General features: G+C 48.4%; 1 protein-coding gene across 1 annotated transcript; it reads left to right on the top strand.

The window, feature by feature from the left end:
• Positions 1-7,799: 7,799 nt before the first annotated feature.
• Positions 7,800-13,808, top strand: LOC129120703 (T-cell surface glycoprotein CD8 beta chain). The gene is made up of 5 exons (XM_054633445.2): positions 7,800-8,308; positions 10,669-11,019; positions 12,845-12,934; positions 13,518-13,607; positions 13,711-13,808. The coding sequence occupies exons 1-5, from the start codon at positions 8,263-8,265 to the stop codon at positions 13,749-13,751; spliced, it is 618 nt and encodes a 205-aa protein (XP_054489420.2). The 5' UTR covers positions 7,800-8,262; the 3' UTR covers positions 13,752-13,808.
• The last annotated feature ends 4,865 nt before the right edge of the window (positions 13,809-18,673 follow it).

Below are 18,673 nucleotides of genomic sequence, written 5' to 3'. Positions count from 1 at the left end.
CAGATCCACACTCTCCCAGTGCCTGCTGGGAGCCACTGACACTGGGCCACTCTCTGGTACCTTGCTGGCCTTCCACATCAGCCCTTCCTTGGCACCTTGCTTGGCTTTGGCGTCTGCCTCCTTGTTCCACTTGGCTTCCTCTGTTCCCTTCTTGTGGGCCTTGACCTTAATGATCTGTGCTGGGCACGCCCTCTGCTCTGCCAGCCTTGCAAGGTACAGCAGCTTTTTGGCATAGGTGACAGGCTTGCCATCAGCAGACTGCATGTCCCTCTCCCTCCAGAGGGGCAGCCACTCCAGTGCCATACGCACCACCCAACCTGAGTCTGAAAATATGGCCAGTGGCTTGTCTGAGGGTGTGTTTTCCAGGGCAGCCATCACAGCCACCAGCTCGGCGGCCTGGATGGAGTGTGGCAGGCACCTCCCCTTCACCACCTCCCCCGTGCCCCTGTTGACAGCGGCATAGCCCGTGTAGGGCACCCCTTCCTCGTGGTAGTTGGACCCATCTACGAACCACACAACATAGCCTCTCTGCTTGGCTTCCTCCAGGCTGAGGCTGCTCTCAAAGAGGGGTGCCCGCCGTGGCTTGGGGTCAGTAAGGGACTCTCCCAGCTCCTCCCCATCCCTCTCTGCACGGACTACCACCCTGTAGGCACCAGGGGAGAGGTCCCCGGGGACCTCCTTGTTGGTCAGTGCCAACGCCCAGTTGGCCATCCTGGGGCAGCACAGGGGACCTTCATCCCCCTTTCCCAACAAGAGGTACCTCACCGGAGTGCAGGAGGTCCTCAGCAGCACTGGGGCCGAGCCCAGCAGGTAATCCCAGTGCTGCAGGGCCCAGGTTAAGGTTAGAACCTCCCTCTCATAGTCACTGAACTGTTGCTCGACTGGCGTCAGGAGACGCGAGGCATGGGCCACAGGGAGCAGCTTGGCACTGTGCTGCTGGCCCAGGGTGGCCTGCAGCCCCATCCCCGTGCTGGCCAGCTGCAGAACATAGGGCCTGTCCCCCCGGGGATGTGCCAGCGTGGGGGCTCGTGCCACACTCTCCTTTAAGGTCTTCACTGCCTCTTCCTGCTCTGGCCCCCATTCCCAGGGGGTGTTCTTTTTCAGGAGGTGGCAAAGGGGGGCTGTTTTCTCTGCATAGCTCTCAATGAACTCACGGCACAGCCTCAGGAGGAAGAGGAAGGACCTCAGGGTGGTGACATCAGATGGGGCTGACATCTTCTGTATTAGCTCAACCCTCTGCTTTTCCAGTGAGCGCCCTTCCTCCCCCAGGGTCACCCCCACAAAGGACACCTCCTTCCAGCACAGCTGGGCCTTTGTGGGGCTGATCCTGAAGCCTGTCTTCTGGACAGCCCCCAGCACCTCTGCCAGCACCTCCAGGTTCTTCTCCTTTGTCCGGGTGTGGATGAGGATATCACCAGCACAGGACAGCACGCTCTCCCGGTGGCTGACCTGCTCCCACATCCTCACCACACGGGCATGGCAGATGGCAGGGGCACTGTGGAAACCCGGAGGGACTCTGGTGAAAGCAAATTGCCGTCCTCGAATCATGAAGGCAAACTTGTGCCAGGAGTCGGGGTGCAAGGGGATGGCAAATGATGGGCTGGTCAGGCTGAGCACCGAGAACCACTCGGAGCCCTGGGAGATGGCTGCCATGATGTTGGGGTACCTGACCACTGTGGAGGTCTGCATTGGGGTGACTTGGTTCAGGGTGCTGAAATCAACTGTCAGCTTCCACGTTTTCCCATCAGCTTTCCTCAGGGGCCACACTGGGGCATTGCTGGTGCTCTGCTGCTCCACCAGCACGCCCTGGTTCAGCAAGGCTTTGACTGTGTCCCACAAGCTGTCCTCAGCTTCAGTCGGGTACCAGGGCTGAAGCTGAGGAGGCGGATCCGGCCCTTTGATGGACACAGCAGCATCAATCTGCCCACAATCCAGCTTGCTCCTTGCCCAGACCTGGGGGAACTGCTCTGTGACCCGTTTCACCCGGGGCTCCCACTCAGGGTGGACCAGGATCTCAGGGGCTTTCACTGACATCACCCTGTGGCTTGCTGGGATGACGGGCAAATCAATTTGTGGGCAGTGTAGCAACGCTTGGTTTGCCAGGTCCACCACCACCCCCATCTTTGTCAGTGTGGAGATGGCTAAAATTCCTGGCTTTCCTTTCATTTCTATTTTCCCAAATTTTTCAGACCCTTTGGCAGCCCCAATTTCAAAGGGTATGGGCCCTGTGAAGGGCACTGAGGATTTCTGGCCGTTGGGCCCTGTCAGTTCAATAATTTCAGAGGTTTGGAAGATCCCGGCTCTGCCGGGGGCCATGTTCAGAATTGAATAAGAGGCACCAGTATCAATTAACATCACTTGTCCAAGCACCCCCCCTCCAATAGTTGTATCAACTATCAGGCGCCCCCACAAATCGGTCTTAATCGGTGCCACAAAAAGGGGCGATGCGGGTGCCTGGCAGCCCTATTGCTGAGCCTTAGCCCCCGGGTCAATCAGGTGGGAGCTGCTGGTTTTTTTGGCCTCATGCAGGGCCAGTTTTTGGAAGAGCTCCGCATCCGGCAAGCCATCAATGTCCTCCTGTTTCTCGTATTTTATCAAGCGCTTCCTCAGCTCAGCCCGCCAAGGGTTAGACTTCTGAAACCTCAGCCCTTGCTGGTTCTCCTTCCCCATCCCCCCCTTGCTATCAGGATCTTTTCTGTTGTCTCCTTGCATTTTTCTCATCCCTGCATTTTGGAAAGGCATGCCCAAGGTTTTCCCTTTCTTCCCCCCCAGCATGTACCCCGGGAACGCCTGCTTTTGTAGCTCAAAATTCTGGTTCAGGATCTGCTCCAGCTCTGACAGAGGCTTTTTGGCTGCATCCCCACCAGCAATCACCCGCAGTGGGGGTGTCAGCCCCACCACCAGCGGCTCCTTGAATTCAGGCCTGTCAAAATCAGGGGGGAAGTCCTTTGAGCCAGGCAGCCCAGCCATCTGGTAGAGCATCTTTTTACGGTTAACGTAGGCATCGGGCCTCTCCTCGGGGTTTTGCTTCTCCTGGTGGAAGAGCACTAAGGGGTTGACCTCTGGGAAGAACACCTTCAGCACGGCCAGCTGGACATCCCCAATGTCTGGGACATTGCCCATCTGCACATCCCCTGGCAGTGATGCAAAATCATCTGGTTTCATGGACTTTCTCACAATGTCTATCAGGTCACTCACAAAGCTGCCACTCTGGCACTTGGGCAGACGCTGGACCCTGGACAGCCAGTTAATTGCTGTCTCCTTTGTCAGTGGCCCCAGCATCTTCCCCACTGTCTTAAGCTGCTCAGGAGTAAACCAGAGCACAGCCCTGTTGGTGTCTATGGGCTGGAGTGGGACATGGCTGACTGGCTCATCGTGGGGGACCTTTTTATCTTTGGAAGCCTCTGCCTCCCCTGCTTGCAGCTGGCACACCTCCTCCCGCAGAGGAGCATAGGGGGATGGCCTGGTGGGGCTGTTAGCACCCCACACATCATCCTCATAATCATAGTGGGGTGGGTGCAGGTCCAGGGAGTCCTCCCCATCACCAGTTCCAATCTGGGTCCTCTTGCCTTTAATGGCAGCCACGATGCCCCTTGACACCCCCAGCTCTGCCTCCAGCTCCTGGATTTTAGCGTGGCACACCTTGTGATCGGGGCCAGTGCCCCGGTCCCGCTGGACGTCCTGCAGGACCGCCCTCACCGCGCTCTGCGCGTCCTGGGTCTCCCCGATCCACTTGCCAACCTCCTTTTTCAGCTCCTCCGTTTTCAGCTTCTCATAGCCCAGCTTGCTTTCCAGCCGGGTGATCTCCACCGCGCTCCGCAGAGAGTCCCCACACAGACCCTGCACCTCTGCCCGCAGGTTGTCCACCTGCACTTTGAGCTCCTCCTTGGCCTGCTCCAAGGTCTGCACGTTCTCAAGAGCCTCCTTCAGCAATTTGGACAACTCCCTGCCTACCATCAGCAAACCCTGCAAAGCCGCTCGCTTCTTACACTTGTTAGTGGGTTTGGGCTTTTTGTTCTCCTCCGACCAGCTCTCCCACTGCTGGCACAGCTGCTGGTAAGCATCTGGGCCCTGGAAAGACCCTGGTGACCAAATTGGGGGGAGACACTTCTGGAGCACAAACTGCTCCAGCTTCCAACTGCTAACAATGTCACTCATCATAGCAAAGGGGACAAGATCTGAGACTGCTCCGACTCAGGGCAAAACTACCATAACACACCAGCACTGACAACTCCTTCAGCCCCTCCACAGAGCAAGGCCACAATCCTACAACCCTGCAACCCACCTCTCCAAAAAGGCCCCTGGGGGGACACCGAGCCTGGGCACAAGGGAAGGGGAAGGTGGGAACAGGAGGCCGCGGCCGGGCCGGCAGCTGCTGCGAGCCGCCGGCTCCCGGGAGGGAGCGGGGAAGGGATGTGGATGTGGGAGCAGGTGAAGCAAAGGAGAGATGGAGTAGGAGCCCAACAATGAGATCTCACCAATCCTCGGCTGAGCGTTCTGGCAGTCCCAGGAGTTTGGAGATGGTCTCTGCAGAGGTCCAGCAGATCCGGCACCTTTAAGGTAAAGGTGGTGACAAGGTGGCAGCCCGGTGATTTTTATAGCCATGGCAGGTCGTTGTTTGGGGCTGATGACACCTGTGTTTACTTCCTTGGTGGCTTTTCCTCCTCCGTGTGCTGCCTTCCCAAGGACACTTTCTTTGTCTTTCCTTATCCTCTTCAACACTGATTAGGGAAACTGAAATCACACGGCAGCACCTGCACTGCCCCTTATCTGTTAGGGGAGGTCCAGGATTATCGTGGCTCACGCTGAACTCCTGCTTGCACCAAATGTCCTGAAGAGGGAGAGCTGGAGCCTGTCCTCTGACCGTCCATCCCTCCAGATCCCCCCATGGCCCCCTCATTTACTGCACACCCCATTAGCACCTGGGCTTTGTGAGCAGATCACACAAGAAGCTCACACCTGACACTTGTAACAAACACATTCCTGCCAAACCACCCTCCAAGCACAGATCTATTTGCCAGGGAGGGATGAAATGACAGGAAAATTCACACAAATCATCATTTAGATCCATTTTGGCATCTGGTCTTTAAAAGCAGCATTTTTCTGTGCCACACCCCAGCTCATCATACATTGACATGGACCTTGGGGTTAGCCCATGAGATGTCAGGAGCCTCAACAGTGATACTGCATCAGCTGAATTGCAGCAGTAAATCTGCACCTGCAAAAGCAGATGGACACCCCCCCCAGCCTCACCATACAAACCACATCTTAGCTTGGAGAAGTTTAGAAAAGTTGACCCACTTGTTTTGGGGTTTTGGGGTTATTTTTTTTTTTCCTGCTATTACACTCAGAAAAAGGTACCAATCATCTCACTCAGTGAAAATGCTATCATTTTCATTACTGCTTTTACCTCTAATGAAGTACTCCAGAAGCTAAAGCCTCCACTAGAATAAAACCATTTTTTAAAAATTTTAAAAGGAAAAAAAGTGTTCACAGCTGCTGGAGCCCCGGGAGTTTCAATCCTGCACCCCTTTACCCCCAGAGCAGCCCCTATTTCTACATAGTACACATCCAGCTTGTGTTGGACTGGCCCGGAGGCTGAGCAGCCTTCCCTGACCCCTGAAATCAATCCTTCTAACCTCAAAAGCACAGAGAGAATGATTTTTTTCTCTATTTTTGTGATAGCTGTTTTCTCTAGCCAGGCATTCACAGCCCAGCTGCAATTAACCTCCTCTGCAGCATGGGAGTTTAACAGATATGAAACCCCAGCCAGGTCCTGCTTCTTGGCTCTAAACCCTGTTCTTCTACACCAGTGCTTTGCTCCAGCCCCCCAAAACAAACACTTTATTGTAGAAAATTCATAAGAGGGGGGAAAAGAAAGAGTGAAAAGTGCAGAAAATCTGGTGAAAGCACCAGAAATTAGTCTCAGCGTGGTGAGGTGGACAGGATGCAAGCTGGAAAAAAGAAGAGGGGCTGTTTCCCACTAGGATGAGTTCACAGGGGACATAACTGGGCTGGGGACAGGGATGGTTGTCTTTAATTTCAGAAAAAGAATAAAATTCCCCTGGAAATTGTGCAGCTTCGTAGTACAAATACACCAAAATTCAACTATTCCCCCCAGCACAGCCCAGCCATGAGCCAAACACTGGTGATTAGGAGCTGCTATTCTTCAGCAAGGTCACCAACAAATCTTGCTTGTGTGAACAGATAAGATCAACTTACACCCTTCTTTCCTCCCATTTTCTTCCCAGGACAGCAGCCCCAAACAATGTGGGGATGTTACAAACAGCAGCTGTCTCCTGCTGTCTCCTGCACGTTCACACACTGCTTTGATTTTTGTCAGAGCTTTGCTGCCAGACAAAGAATTCCCTCCTCCAAAATGTTTTCTTGTAGGAGAAACAGCCAGTCCTGAGAACAGCTTGGCCACTGGTAAACAGCTTCACTGAGTATAAACAGCAATTTTTGAAAAATTATATTTAATCTATATTCCAGTACACCATGCTTTTACATTTCATATATTTCTTGTGCTTTCTCAAAAGCTGCCGTAATTTCCTGGGGAGCCATCCCAGTGTAACACCCCCATATCCAAAGTTGTAATGATGGCAAAAGCCACCTCTGGGAAAAATTCTTGTCTTGGCCAGGAAGCCAGCAGTTGCTCCAGGTGACAGCAGCAGTGGGAAAAGAGGGATTTAACCTTTGCAGCAGCTGGGGATTTGGGCTCACCTCACAGACTTCACCAGAGGGAGGAAGGGAAAATTCACTTGCAGTGGCATTTCTCATACCAAGCACTCCCTGCCACCCCACCTCAATAAAAAGAAGTGTTTCACCTCATTCTAGGGAGGGCCCAATCTCAGGGTGATGTGAAACAAAAGGGGACAGATGAGCAGAAGGTGAGGACAGCAGAGGCAAGTGTTGCTGCAACCCACATCAAGGGCTCAGCTCTGAAAACAAGAGCTTAAAAGCACTGAAATGGGTTTGAGAACTCTAAAATTGCCTTCTCCTGCCAGGAAAGAGTTAAGGAGCAATTCAGCCCACCCTAAAGTTTAGCAGATGAGCCTTTTGTGGCAAGGGTTTTGCAGCTAGCAACCCGCTTCGAGCAGGAAATTAATTTAAACAGAAATGGGGAGAGGATGTGTTACAGCAGCACGGAAAAATCTGGTATAAAACAGACCAAAAGCTCACAGTGTACAAGATGCAATATTGTTTTTCCTATTCATCTGCCAGCTCAATCCTGGAAGAGGTTTCTCAGTGCCCCCATGTGAGATTTCCTTTTCTGGGGAGATGCTGAAGCATGGTAAGGACCACAAGTATGTGCATGAGAGGGACAGAAAGGAAAACTGAATCTCACTTGGCAGCCAAGTGGGCAGCAAATAAGTAAAAATAATTTCTATTTTTTCCCCAAACATGAAAATATTGAAGTCTGCTGACACCAGTTCATCTCCATAATTTCACCTCTTGTACTTGTCTTTGAATCCCAAACCCCAAGTGCTTCAAACCTCTTCCTCCCAGACATTTCAAAGTCATTCTGATACTTTATCATTTAAATATTTCTGCCTATGAGCTGCATGCTGTCACAGCTACCGAAGCAGCACTGCTCTGAGGTGGAAAGCCCCAGCAGAATTTCTTCATTTTTGTGGTTTTTCAGCCACAAATTTGTTTGAGGTTTCTTGCTCTTGATTTCAAAGCTTTCTGTGATGCTTCACATCTCTGCTTTATGTTGGGTTGGTCTGGTGTTCAGCATTTTTCAGAGAAAAACACCTGCTATAAATTCTGCTGAAGGAAACAAATTGATCAAGTTGCATCTTTTCCCTGTTTTGAATGCTTTTTTATTTCAACAGGGAGAAAACCAGCCAAAATTCATCCTTCCCTTCTTTTATCTTTAAGACCATGGTCCCATTTGTAAATTTTTGATAGGATAGAAGTAGATTAAAAGAAGAAGGAACAACTAGGTGGTGAAATATTAAGAAATCTGAAGAAATTAAAAAGCAGTGAGTTTTCTTGGTTTTATTTTTCTGAAGGGGATTTAAGGTGCCCTGTGAAGTGCTGGAGGAGAGCAAAGGGCGCTGCCCTGACGGACTCTTGGATTTGGGGCTCGGCGCAGAAGAAGCTGCCGGGCTGAGGCTCTTTAGCAGCTGCTGGTGAGAGATCTGCACAGAGAGGGGCAAGGACTTCCTGAGGTGAAGCCAGCCCTGCCACCAAGAGGTGACAGCGAGTGGAAAGGGGGATTTGTCACAAAACCCCTCTGTCACCGAGTCCGCCACCATGGCCCGGCCATGGCTCCATCTCTGCATCTGCCTCCAGATCCCAGGTAAGAGGGACACATCTCTTAGGGGTTGAGGGCACCTAAAATCCTGCTGGAGCCTCTCCTCCACCACACTCCAGCAGCTGGATGATGGAAGATTAAATATACCATCACAGTAGAGATCTACAGGGTATTGTTACCTATTTCAAATAGTTTTGGATCATTCTATAAATAACATGCTTTATGTTTTGGTCAGCCCTGAACTGGTCAGAAAGTGCTTGCTGTAGGTCCCCTCCAACTGAAATAGTCCATTCTATTCTGTGCTATTCTATTCCATTCCATTCTACTCTATTCTATATTCTATTCATATTTCCATACATAGTGGTAGAGACACCACAGAGTTTTTACTCCTCAGTGCAGATGGGCTGTAGGAAGCTGCTAATAGAGAAGTAAAAAAAGCTCCTTTCTCCACTACCTATGTAACACAAATATGGCAAACATCCCAAATTTTCTAAATCATCCAAAGACTGAGTATTTCCCAAGGGCCACAGCTGCAATGAAGTGTTGTAAAACCATTCTGCCTTACAGGTTCTGATATCCACTAGATTTGTGAGGTGGGGAACCCACTGAGAATACCTCAATAAATGGGAGTTTGCTTTGCCCCATGCAAAAGGAAAAGGGGTAATTTTTAAGTTGCTGCAGGCTGGTCTGGGCAAACACCATGATTCTCCATGGTCCCCCTGAATATTCACCAGGAAAGGGAACAGAGAGGTTTTGGGGTTGAAGGTATGACTGAGGATGAGTTTTCTTCTCTGTCTCCATCCCAGCTCACTCCTGGCTTGACCACTGGCACTGAGCTGAGGTCTTCCAGAATCTCTTCTTATCTTTTCTGATTTATATAGCAGTGTCTCCAACAGGTCAAGGATAAGTTTTTCATGGAGAGTTATGTTTCCCATACCCAGCAGAGCCAGACCTCAGGGCAGTCAAGGAGACCCTGAAGCCCCCATGTGCCGTGGCCACACACACTTCATCCCCTAAAAAACCACACAGGTGTTTGCCAGGACAAAATCTGAGAGAATTTAAACCTTAAATTTAATTCTTTCTTAATCTGAGAGAATTTAAACCTCTCTAAAGCCTTAAAATTATATATTTTAATAAAAAGAGACATTAATGCTATCACAGAGCCAGAGGATGTGGTGAAACGCTGCAGCTGCTGTGTAACACTGGAATATTGGCATTGCAATGTTAGTGCTCTGCAGCACTGGGGTCACTGGTGTGGGGACAGAGGAAGGCTCTGGAACCCTGTCAGTCACCAAAGCCCTCTCCTCTGCCTGTCCCATTGGGAACATGGGAGACATCAGGACCTTGGGACACATTAATGCCTTCAGATGTTCTTGGGTCGTCCCCATCCATCCCCACACCACAGGGCTGCATGAGGCTGAAAAAACTGCCCTAAGCAACTTCAGGATTTTGAAGAAAAAGGAACATTTTAAAGTAAAAAAAAAGACAAGAAACATGTATTTTTGAGCTTTTTGCACAGCTTCAAAACATGCCTGGGAAAGAGATGGGGGAAGCAGGAGTGTCCTTATCTCCAGAGAGCTGTTTTTCACTCGGGCTCAGAGTATCTGCAGCTTCACAGGACTGTTTGCTGAACAGCAAGGATCACAAGTTACCTGTTATCCTTTCCACAAGGACATATCCTCACTCTCACAGACACCCCTCACATCTGCCTGGGCCAAACAAGACTCAGATAATTTCCACCAAGCTGCAAAGCCCAAACAGGGAGATGTGATCCCAAACCAAAGCTTTGAACCCCACCGCTGCCCCTCACTCCCTCTCCTTCCCCATGTCTCAAAATTCCCTTGAAAAATATTATTGTCTGAAAACTAATATCAAAGTGGTTCATTTTGACATGTTTTGCATGTTTTTGGTCTCTTTTTCTGCTCCTGAAATGTTTGTGTTGTATCTGTTAGAAGAAAAATTTGGCGAATTAGTTAAGAGGCACTAAAATTTGTTGAAAAAGGAGTAAAATGTCTGAAAAATGAGAAAGGTAAGGAGGGCAGGAGAGGGGCATTCACAGGGGCAGGCAGGGATGCTCTTCCCTGTACATACAGCCCCCAGGAGACCCTCAAAACCATCCCTCCATCCCTCTCCCTGTCAGTGAGCCTCCTTCCTATAGGAATGTTTACAGAGAAAATGTGCTTGTATAATTTGGCTTGGCCAAAACAATAGCTGGGGAACCCAAAAAGGCCTCTGAGGGAATATGGGAGCATCCTGATAAAAATGCTCCTGTTTCTCACTCGTGTGACCCCCCTGGTCTATGTGTCTACTGTGATTTTATTGAACCCAGAAAGAAAATCTGTATTTTGCACGAAAGAAAAACAATGAGGTTAAAATAATAACTGTACATTTCTCTTTTTCCTTAGGTTTTTATACAACTCTACTATTAACCCAAACTCCAGGGCATATGCTAACCCAAACTAGCAATAAAACTGAAATCCTCTGTGACCTGAAGAAGGACCATACCGGGGTCTACTGGTACCGCTGGAGCCAGGAGAGGCAACAATTCCAGTTCTTGTTGTTCTCCAACACAATGGGCAAAGCCACATATGGCCAAAATGTGGAGAAGGGCAAGTTTAGTGTCCATGAGGCGGGGTCCCAGAGCTCCTACAGCCTGCACATCAGCGGCCTGCATCCCTCAGACAGCGGCATCTACTACTGCTCCATGTCCCAGTCCTCCCAGCTCCTCCTGGGCACTGGGACACAGCTCACAGTGGGTAAGCAGCACCCTTGGGCTTCCAAAATGTGCCACCAGTAGGCTGTGATGAGCCTGGGAAAGGGCTGATTCCTTTTGGTAGACTCTTCCCAATTTTGAATTGCAAGGCTGGGGCTCTGGGTTTTGTCTCTGAGACCGGATAAAGCAGAAAATACAGAAAATGGCTAAAATTTAGGTCAGCTTCATGTGATAGTTCTTTTGCCGTCAGCATTTGCTCTGCTGTGGGCATGCCTTGAGCACAGCATTGCTCCTGGTGCTCTAGGATTTCATTGGCAGGACCTGATATTGCCATGCCCTGTGTTTTTCTCATTCCCTGCTGTAGTCTGGATGAGAGGCTGCATGTGTGCCCTGCTCAGTTCACAGCTCCTTCCATCCCATAATTCTCCCTTACTCTCACTCCAAGTGACAAGAGCAGCATTGAGGCCAGAGAGCATCACCCCTGAAATCTCTGGGGTGGATCTGATGGCAGCTTTCAAGACCACCCCCTCAAAAAAAAAAAATACTGAAATGGATTTATTCCTCAAAGCCACAGCCCAGGGTCCCTGGGGAGATCCAAACAGGAATAACATTTTTCTGCAGGTGTCATGGGAGGAGAGAGGCTTTACAGACACCTGGGGCATACAGAAGCTCTTTTCAGCCCATTTTCCTTTTGACCACAGAGCAGTAGTTGATGCAGAAAAACGAATGTATTTGAAGTGGGATTCAGCCTCTATTTTTGCAGACTTTCAGGGAGACAAATAACTTATTTAACTAAGATACAAATAACTTATTTAAGCAAAATGCCACTTCTTGCTCTAAAGCGGACCCAGTGTCCCAGTTTTTCTGGGGTTTTTTTGCAAATACACTCTGTACCTTGAACTGGATGAGAAATCCCTTTTGGTTTCTTGCAAGCTCAGAGAAAAGCTGGTTTAAGATAAAGGAGAATTGTTTTTTAACAGCTGGGCACATATCTCTGTGCAAAGCATGAAAAACAGGCTTGAAATGCAGCTTGATCAAGGACACCAATTAAAAAGTAAACAGCAGCAGGTGCTCTGGGAAGACTCAGGCTTGGCTGGATATTTTCGTTTTTTCCTTTTAGTTCTCATGATAAAACAAGTTGTCTTTAAGTTTCTTTTCCCTAAGTCTATTATAATTTAAGGGAGAAGTCGTCCAGATAAATCCCAGAGCCCTGATGTTTCATCTTTTCATGTAAAAGAATGGTAGTTTCTGTAAGAATTTACAGGGAAAAAAAAGTTTTCAATCACCTAAAATTTTGAATAAATATGGTTTGAGCAGTCAGACATGCAGCTATTTAATGACATTACTGGAATATTTTCCTGGCCAACTTTACTCAGAAACAAGTGTGTTCCATTGTAGTTTAGACACACCATAATAAATCCTACCCTCATTTTATCAGGAAAAAAAATCAAGTGTTGAGCAAAGATTAGAGCAATGTGAATAAAGAAAAGATCCAGGGATCCCTTAAAGCATTCCAGTGCTGCTGAAATCTCCTGCTACCCATGACTTTGTGCAATTCTGGTGAGCTAATGCTTGGCAGCAAATGTCACTGAAGAAAATTGGGGGGTTTTCCCTGCATGAGACTTCTTTACCTGGTACATTACTTTATGAACACTTTTAAAAGCTCTTGGTAACTTCTGTGAGCCCCAAGAGGCTCAGGTCAGGTCAAGCTCACCCCTCTGAGTGAGGGGGTCACTGTTGGGGGCTGGTTCAAGGCACAAGGGGCTGGTTCAAAACAATAGCTGGGGAACCCAAGCTCTTGGCTGCTCTTGGAGATCTCTCTGCACCCTCTGCCACACTCAGCATCCTCCTTTTCTCCTTATCCCCAGTTGATGCTTTGCCTCCAAAGACCACACAGACACCAGTGTCCAAAACGCCTCTGCCACGGACAACCAAAAGGAAAGCTGCCAGCAGGGGAGGTATGGCTCTGTCTCAGCTCCTGGGAAAGGCTTTGCTGAGCTCCTGGGCTCCTCAGGGCTCAGCTGGGGTTTGTCCTGGGGTGGGGGCCACCACAGTGTCACCCTGCAGGAGTGGCTGTCTGGGTCCAGATGGACTCACTGCCCTGGATAGAGCTGAGTTCTGCCTCTGGGAGGGATTCCCTGGGACATCCACAGGTTTAGGGGTAGGATGGATTTCAGTTTAGGGTCTCAGGACCTCAGAGCTCAGTTCCCTGCAGTGCCTTTTTCACTGTGAGGGAGACTGAACACCAGAACAGGCTGCCCAGAGAGGTTATGGAGTCTCCCTCATCAAAAATATGCAAAAGCCACCTGGACACAAACCTGTGCCATGTGCCCTGGGATGATCCTGCTTGAGCAGGGAGGTTGGCCCAGGTGACCCACTGGGCTCTCTTCCACCTTTACCCATTCTGTGGTTCTGTGGGGCATCCTTCAAAGGTTGATGGTCACATCCTCACCACCCCTCTGCCTTGCTTTCCTCCCTTCTCCATCCCCAAAGCTGCTGGGGCAGGGTGGTGCCAGGTGCTGAGTGCTCTCCTCTCCCCAGGTGCCTGCAGTCCCCTGGTCTGGATCCCACTGGCTGCTGCTGTCCTGCTGCTCCTGCTGAGCCTGGTCCCCATCGCCTGCCGCCTGCACCGTGAGTTTCCTGAGGGGGCCAGGCCCTGGGACAGCCCAGGAGGGGATGGACAGCTGGGACAGGGGCACAGGACTGACGGACGCTGTCTCTTGTCTCTTCCCAGGTCTGCGGCGGAGGCTGCGGCTTCGCGTCCACAGGCAGTAATTCCCAATAAATCCCAGTAAATTCCCAGTAAATCCCAGTAAATCCCAGTAAATCCCAGTAAATCCCAGTAAATCCCACTGCCCTCCCTGCCTCAGCAGGCAGGGAGAAGCCACAGACCCTCCCCTGCAGGAGCCTGAGCACTGCCTGGACATGACCAGGAAGGACCTGGCAGGGGACAGACATGGGCTTGTACCACAGGAGAGACATTTCTTTCCTGCATGACTTCAACATTCTCCTGGACACAACAGCTGGCAAAAGGACCAAGCTGGATTCTGCAGCATCCTGAGCACTTCCCAAAGGACACTGAGCAGGACAAATGCCATGGCTGGCTCTGCACAGGGGGAAAGGGGCTGGTACCAAAGCGTCGCCACATTTCTCTTCGCAGAGAAAAGCAAGGCACAGTTCTTCCCAAGAATATTTCTGGGTTTCACATTCTCTGAACATCAGAGAAAGAAAACACAATTCTTATTTGCTGTGCCTGTGTTTGTGCAAAAGTAGAAGGCAATAAGGAGATTGTTTATCCAGAGTGATGGAGTTTTGTTTCCTTGGCCTATCAGGGCCAGGTGTGTGTGTTGGGACTGTGGGCTGACAGTCGCGAGATTCAGAGCAGTGTGTGCAGAGTTGAGTGCTTGGCAGATTCAGCTTAGATGTAATGTAATATAGTGCAATATAATATAGAATAAGATAGTATAATAAAGTAATTAATTAGCCTTCTGGTAAGATGGAGTCAGAAGCATCATTCTCTTCCCCCGTTGGGGGTGAAAATATCCACGATACCAAAGGGACTCAGATGGGCTGGAAAGCTGTGAAAAAGCTCCTTGGCTCTCCTCTGTGTCCATCTGTAGGACAGCACAAAGGTGCTTTTTTAGCTCCTGTTAATACTGATTGATAAAAATCTGGTAATGAACACTTTAAGGGTAACCAGCAGGGATGGGCCAGAGGCAACCTTAAAGATCCTGTGCAGGTTTATTCAATACCAAAAGTGAAAATATCACTCAGTTATTTTGTTCTACAGGCTGGCATCTTTTCATCCACACAGTTGTGTGGCAAGCAAGGAACCATGGCCTCCAGCCAGCAAAGAGTTAAAGCAGAGCAAAATCTCCAGGATGAGCAGATCTGGGAGGGTGTCTTCTCCCATGGGAGACTGCCAACAGCCAGGGGTGGGAGAGGAAAACCAGACAAAGCCATGCACACAAGGCCAAACACTTGGCACAGCCTGAAGGTCAACAGCACCTCTGAGAGCAAACAGAGGCCCCCAGGGGCTGGCCCTGAGCCCAGCATGGCCAGTGGGAACTGCCCTGAGGGATGCCTGGGTGTGCTGAGCCCCAGGTGATAACCCTGTGCCCTGAACCCTGAGTGACACCCCTGCATGCTGAGCACTGAGTGATGCCCATGGGTGCTGAGTTTTGAGTGATGCCAGAAGCAGGGAGGGTCTCCCCAGGGATGGCAACAAGGCTCAGCTGCTGCCCAGGGTGCCAAGGCAGAGCTGGGGCTGGAAATCTGGCATCCTGCTGGGCACAGGCAGCGAGCACTCGCTCCCAGGTGCACCCCCAGCCCCACATCTGCTCCCACACAGGCACCAGCCCCATGTCAGCTACTGGGAGGGCAAGGGGAAGGTGGTCCAGAGTCCCCAGGGCTGGGGCTAACACAGTCTTGGGATGAGCTTTTGGGTGAAAGCATCACAATGGCACAGCAGCACCACTCTGGCCTTCCCCTCCCTTCCCTCGCAGCTGCAGGTGCTGCTGCTTTCCTCTTTAATGCTGAATTTTCTGTAGAGCTTGGTCTCAAGCCCAGCTATTGGTGCTTCCCCTAAATGAAGCAGTGGATAAATAAGGCTGGCAGTGGGTCATGCTGAGCCAGCTTTCCCAGGCTGTGACACTCACCCCAGGCTCTCAGGCCACCCAGCTGATGGCTGTGGGGACACCAGCACCAGACCCCACCCCAGGTGCAGCAGGGAGGGGGACTCTGAGCATCTCTGACCCCCACACATCACAATTTATCCTCTGGGAGAGCTCAGATTAACTAAAACCATCACTTTCCTGCCCTGCAAGTAGTGCAAGAGCTTTGCCCCAGAAGCAGATGCTTTTTATGGCATGTACATTCTTATGCTGTAAGAAAACCCCTTTGAAACTTCTCATGAGCAAAGGTTAATTCCTTAAAAAAACCAGGGGCTTTCCCTCTGCCTGCAGCTGCCTTTGAAATCCCAGCTCCTTTTCTCACTCTTGAGGTGTCCTGACCTCAATGCCCACACCTTGCTCTGCTCTCCCACCTCCCATGGCCAAGCAGCAAACGCAGGCTGCAGAGCCCAACCCTCCTCTTCCTCAGGAAGGTGAGCAGCCTCGGGATAACCCTGCCCAGTCCACTCCTGCTCCTTCTTCCCCACACTCAGGACATCCTCACAGTGTCTGACCTTGACTGAAACCCCTCCCCAGGACAACACCTTCTTCTCTTGGTGGATTTTTTTTGATTTCAGTCACTTGTACCAACTCCAACAACACAAGCACAAGGGAGAGGGATTTACTCCTTGGCTCTCTGCTCACCCACAGCAAAAAACTTGCTTAATGTCTGAATTCCCCAATTAGTTTTCACTTTTCCTTTGTATTTAGGAGAAAACAAAACCAAAACAACAACAAAACCACCCCAAAAATAACAACCCAAAACCCACCCAGATTCTCCATCACCTGTGTGCAGTGAAAACAGGAGAGGACAGTGACAGCCAAAGATGTTGTCTGGCCTGTTGAAACACAGGTTTGGGCAGTTTACCAGTAGAAATTATGAAAACAATAACAGTAATTTCTATAATCATCAATAGAGTGCTTTAGACAGTAAAACTGGGAGAGATTTTAGCAGCAGGTTTCACAATTGTGAGAGTTGATAGATAAAAACAGATACTCATTTTGTAGACTTTTTTTCCCAGAGCATAAATAAGCACAAAACAGAAACACCAAAGGAAAGATGCTGAGAAAATTATCCCAGTTCCCTGCTATCCCAGTTCCTGCAGCTTCTTTGCTGAGAGCACAGTGATGATGCCAGCCAAGGGTCAGGGATGCCCTGTTCTGGTGTGGCACAAGGTTCCCAACTTGAAAATGAATGGGAAAGTGTTTCTGTGCATCTCTGTAAAATCAGGATCCCTGGATTCACAGAGGGACAGAGATACAGGTGACAGCATTGTCCATCACAGTGTCACTCATGCCACCATGTCCTGGCACATGAGGGCTCCTAATTTATTCCTTGACTCCTTCCAATGATGGATCAGCCTTCTCCTGTCTCCCACTGTCACCATCCTGCCTGCAGCAAGGAGCAGCCATACCTAGAAGGAAAAGTAACAGGATTTTATAGATATAAATCAAATATCTCGCTTCAAATGTAAATAAACCATTTCCTCTTAAATGACAAAAGGAGACACCACAAAATTTGGACAAAGGCAAAAGGACAAGGAGGGTTTTGCAGATGTATGGGTTCATGAACAAAACTTCACCTATGTTGTGCCCATCCCCACAAATCATTGGGAAAGCAATTGTAAAAGAGATCAAAAATTATATGTTGCAATAGTCTGGTTTATTATTACTATTATTTCTTTTATATTTTATAGTATATATTATATATTTGATATAGAACATCCTATAGAACAGATATAACATAAATATATGTTATATATATAACATATATATAACATATATATTGTTTTATATATATCTATATATAAATAAAATATAGAATATATAGACTATATACAACAAATATATAGAATTCATATTCTATATTCTAAAACTATAATCCAGTCATTCTCTCAATGAAAAGTGCAGAGCTTGAAAGCATTAAAATATCCAAAGGACATAGATACAGAGCATAAATACAGGTACTTCAGGCGTTGCAGTAAATAGTCTTCATGGTTTTGCTACAGTTCTGTAAATGCATTTTTAAAAATATGCCAGTCTTTACAGAATAGCTCAGTTGTTAATCTAATATTGGAAGTGCTCAATTTTTCTTTTTTTCTTTTAAACTGCTCAGTCATTTTTATGTGGATGGTCTGTGATTTTATGATGCAGAAAAGTAAATCAAATCAGGTGCAGTTGAAAACATTCAACTGAAAGAAAATTATTGACAGAAGAGTAAAGTTATCTCTGAGTTTAAAGCTCCTAACTTATAAAAAACAATTTTTCAGTTAGAAACTGCTGGGTAAGGCACAGTAATGGAGAAAGGCTGAAAAACCTCTATTAAATTATTCAACTTGAAATCTGAGCAAAAAAAATGAGATACTTTATCCATGGAGGCTGTTTAAATTCCTTCAGATTTATCCTCACCCAGAACAGCTCCATGCACTGCAGCTCTTTATTAAATATGTTGTCCTGGCAGGAGGAATGGATTAACAGCAGGGCTTCTAAGCTTTCAGGTCAGATCTGTTAAGTGGGAATTTCTAAATGTCTTTTTCTGTCACTGAATAAATCAGATGTGTCCCAGAAACTACAAGGAAATCCCCCCAAAAAAACCGTCTAGGAATAAAAGAACTACCTCCTGGTAGCATTAGTACTTTTTGCCCCTATTTCTCTGGACTTCATTAAGCCAAAAATACCAATGTGTTAAATTTTTGGCTCATATAAACAAGAAATTGGGGGTTTTAATATATTATTCTGATTATTGTTTAATATAATTTCTGGATATTAAAGTATATATAATTTGCTGAAATAACAAGTACTTGTGTATATCAATATACCTATAATGAGTGCACTCAGGGTGAGATCTGCAGCTTCTCTGGGATTATAAACAAATATTTGTTATTCCAGCATTCATTTAAGTGGAACACATATTAGACCAAGTAAAAAATAAATTCATATAAGTTCTGTGTTTTGCTCCTCCACTACCTTGCTATGAGAAAGGTTAATTTGACTTCATACACCAATGGTTCTTCCACATGAAGCAAA

The sequence above is a fragment of the Agelaius phoeniceus genome, chromosome 4 (assembly GCF_051311805.1).
Source record: "Agelaius phoeniceus isolate bAgePho1 chromosome 4, bAgePho1.hap1, whole genome shotgun sequence".
Taxonomy (NCBI): Eukaryota; Metazoa; Chordata; class Aves; order Passeriformes; family Icteridae; genus Agelaius; species Agelaius phoeniceus.
This window is presented reverse-complemented; position numbering and strand designations above follow the sequence as displayed.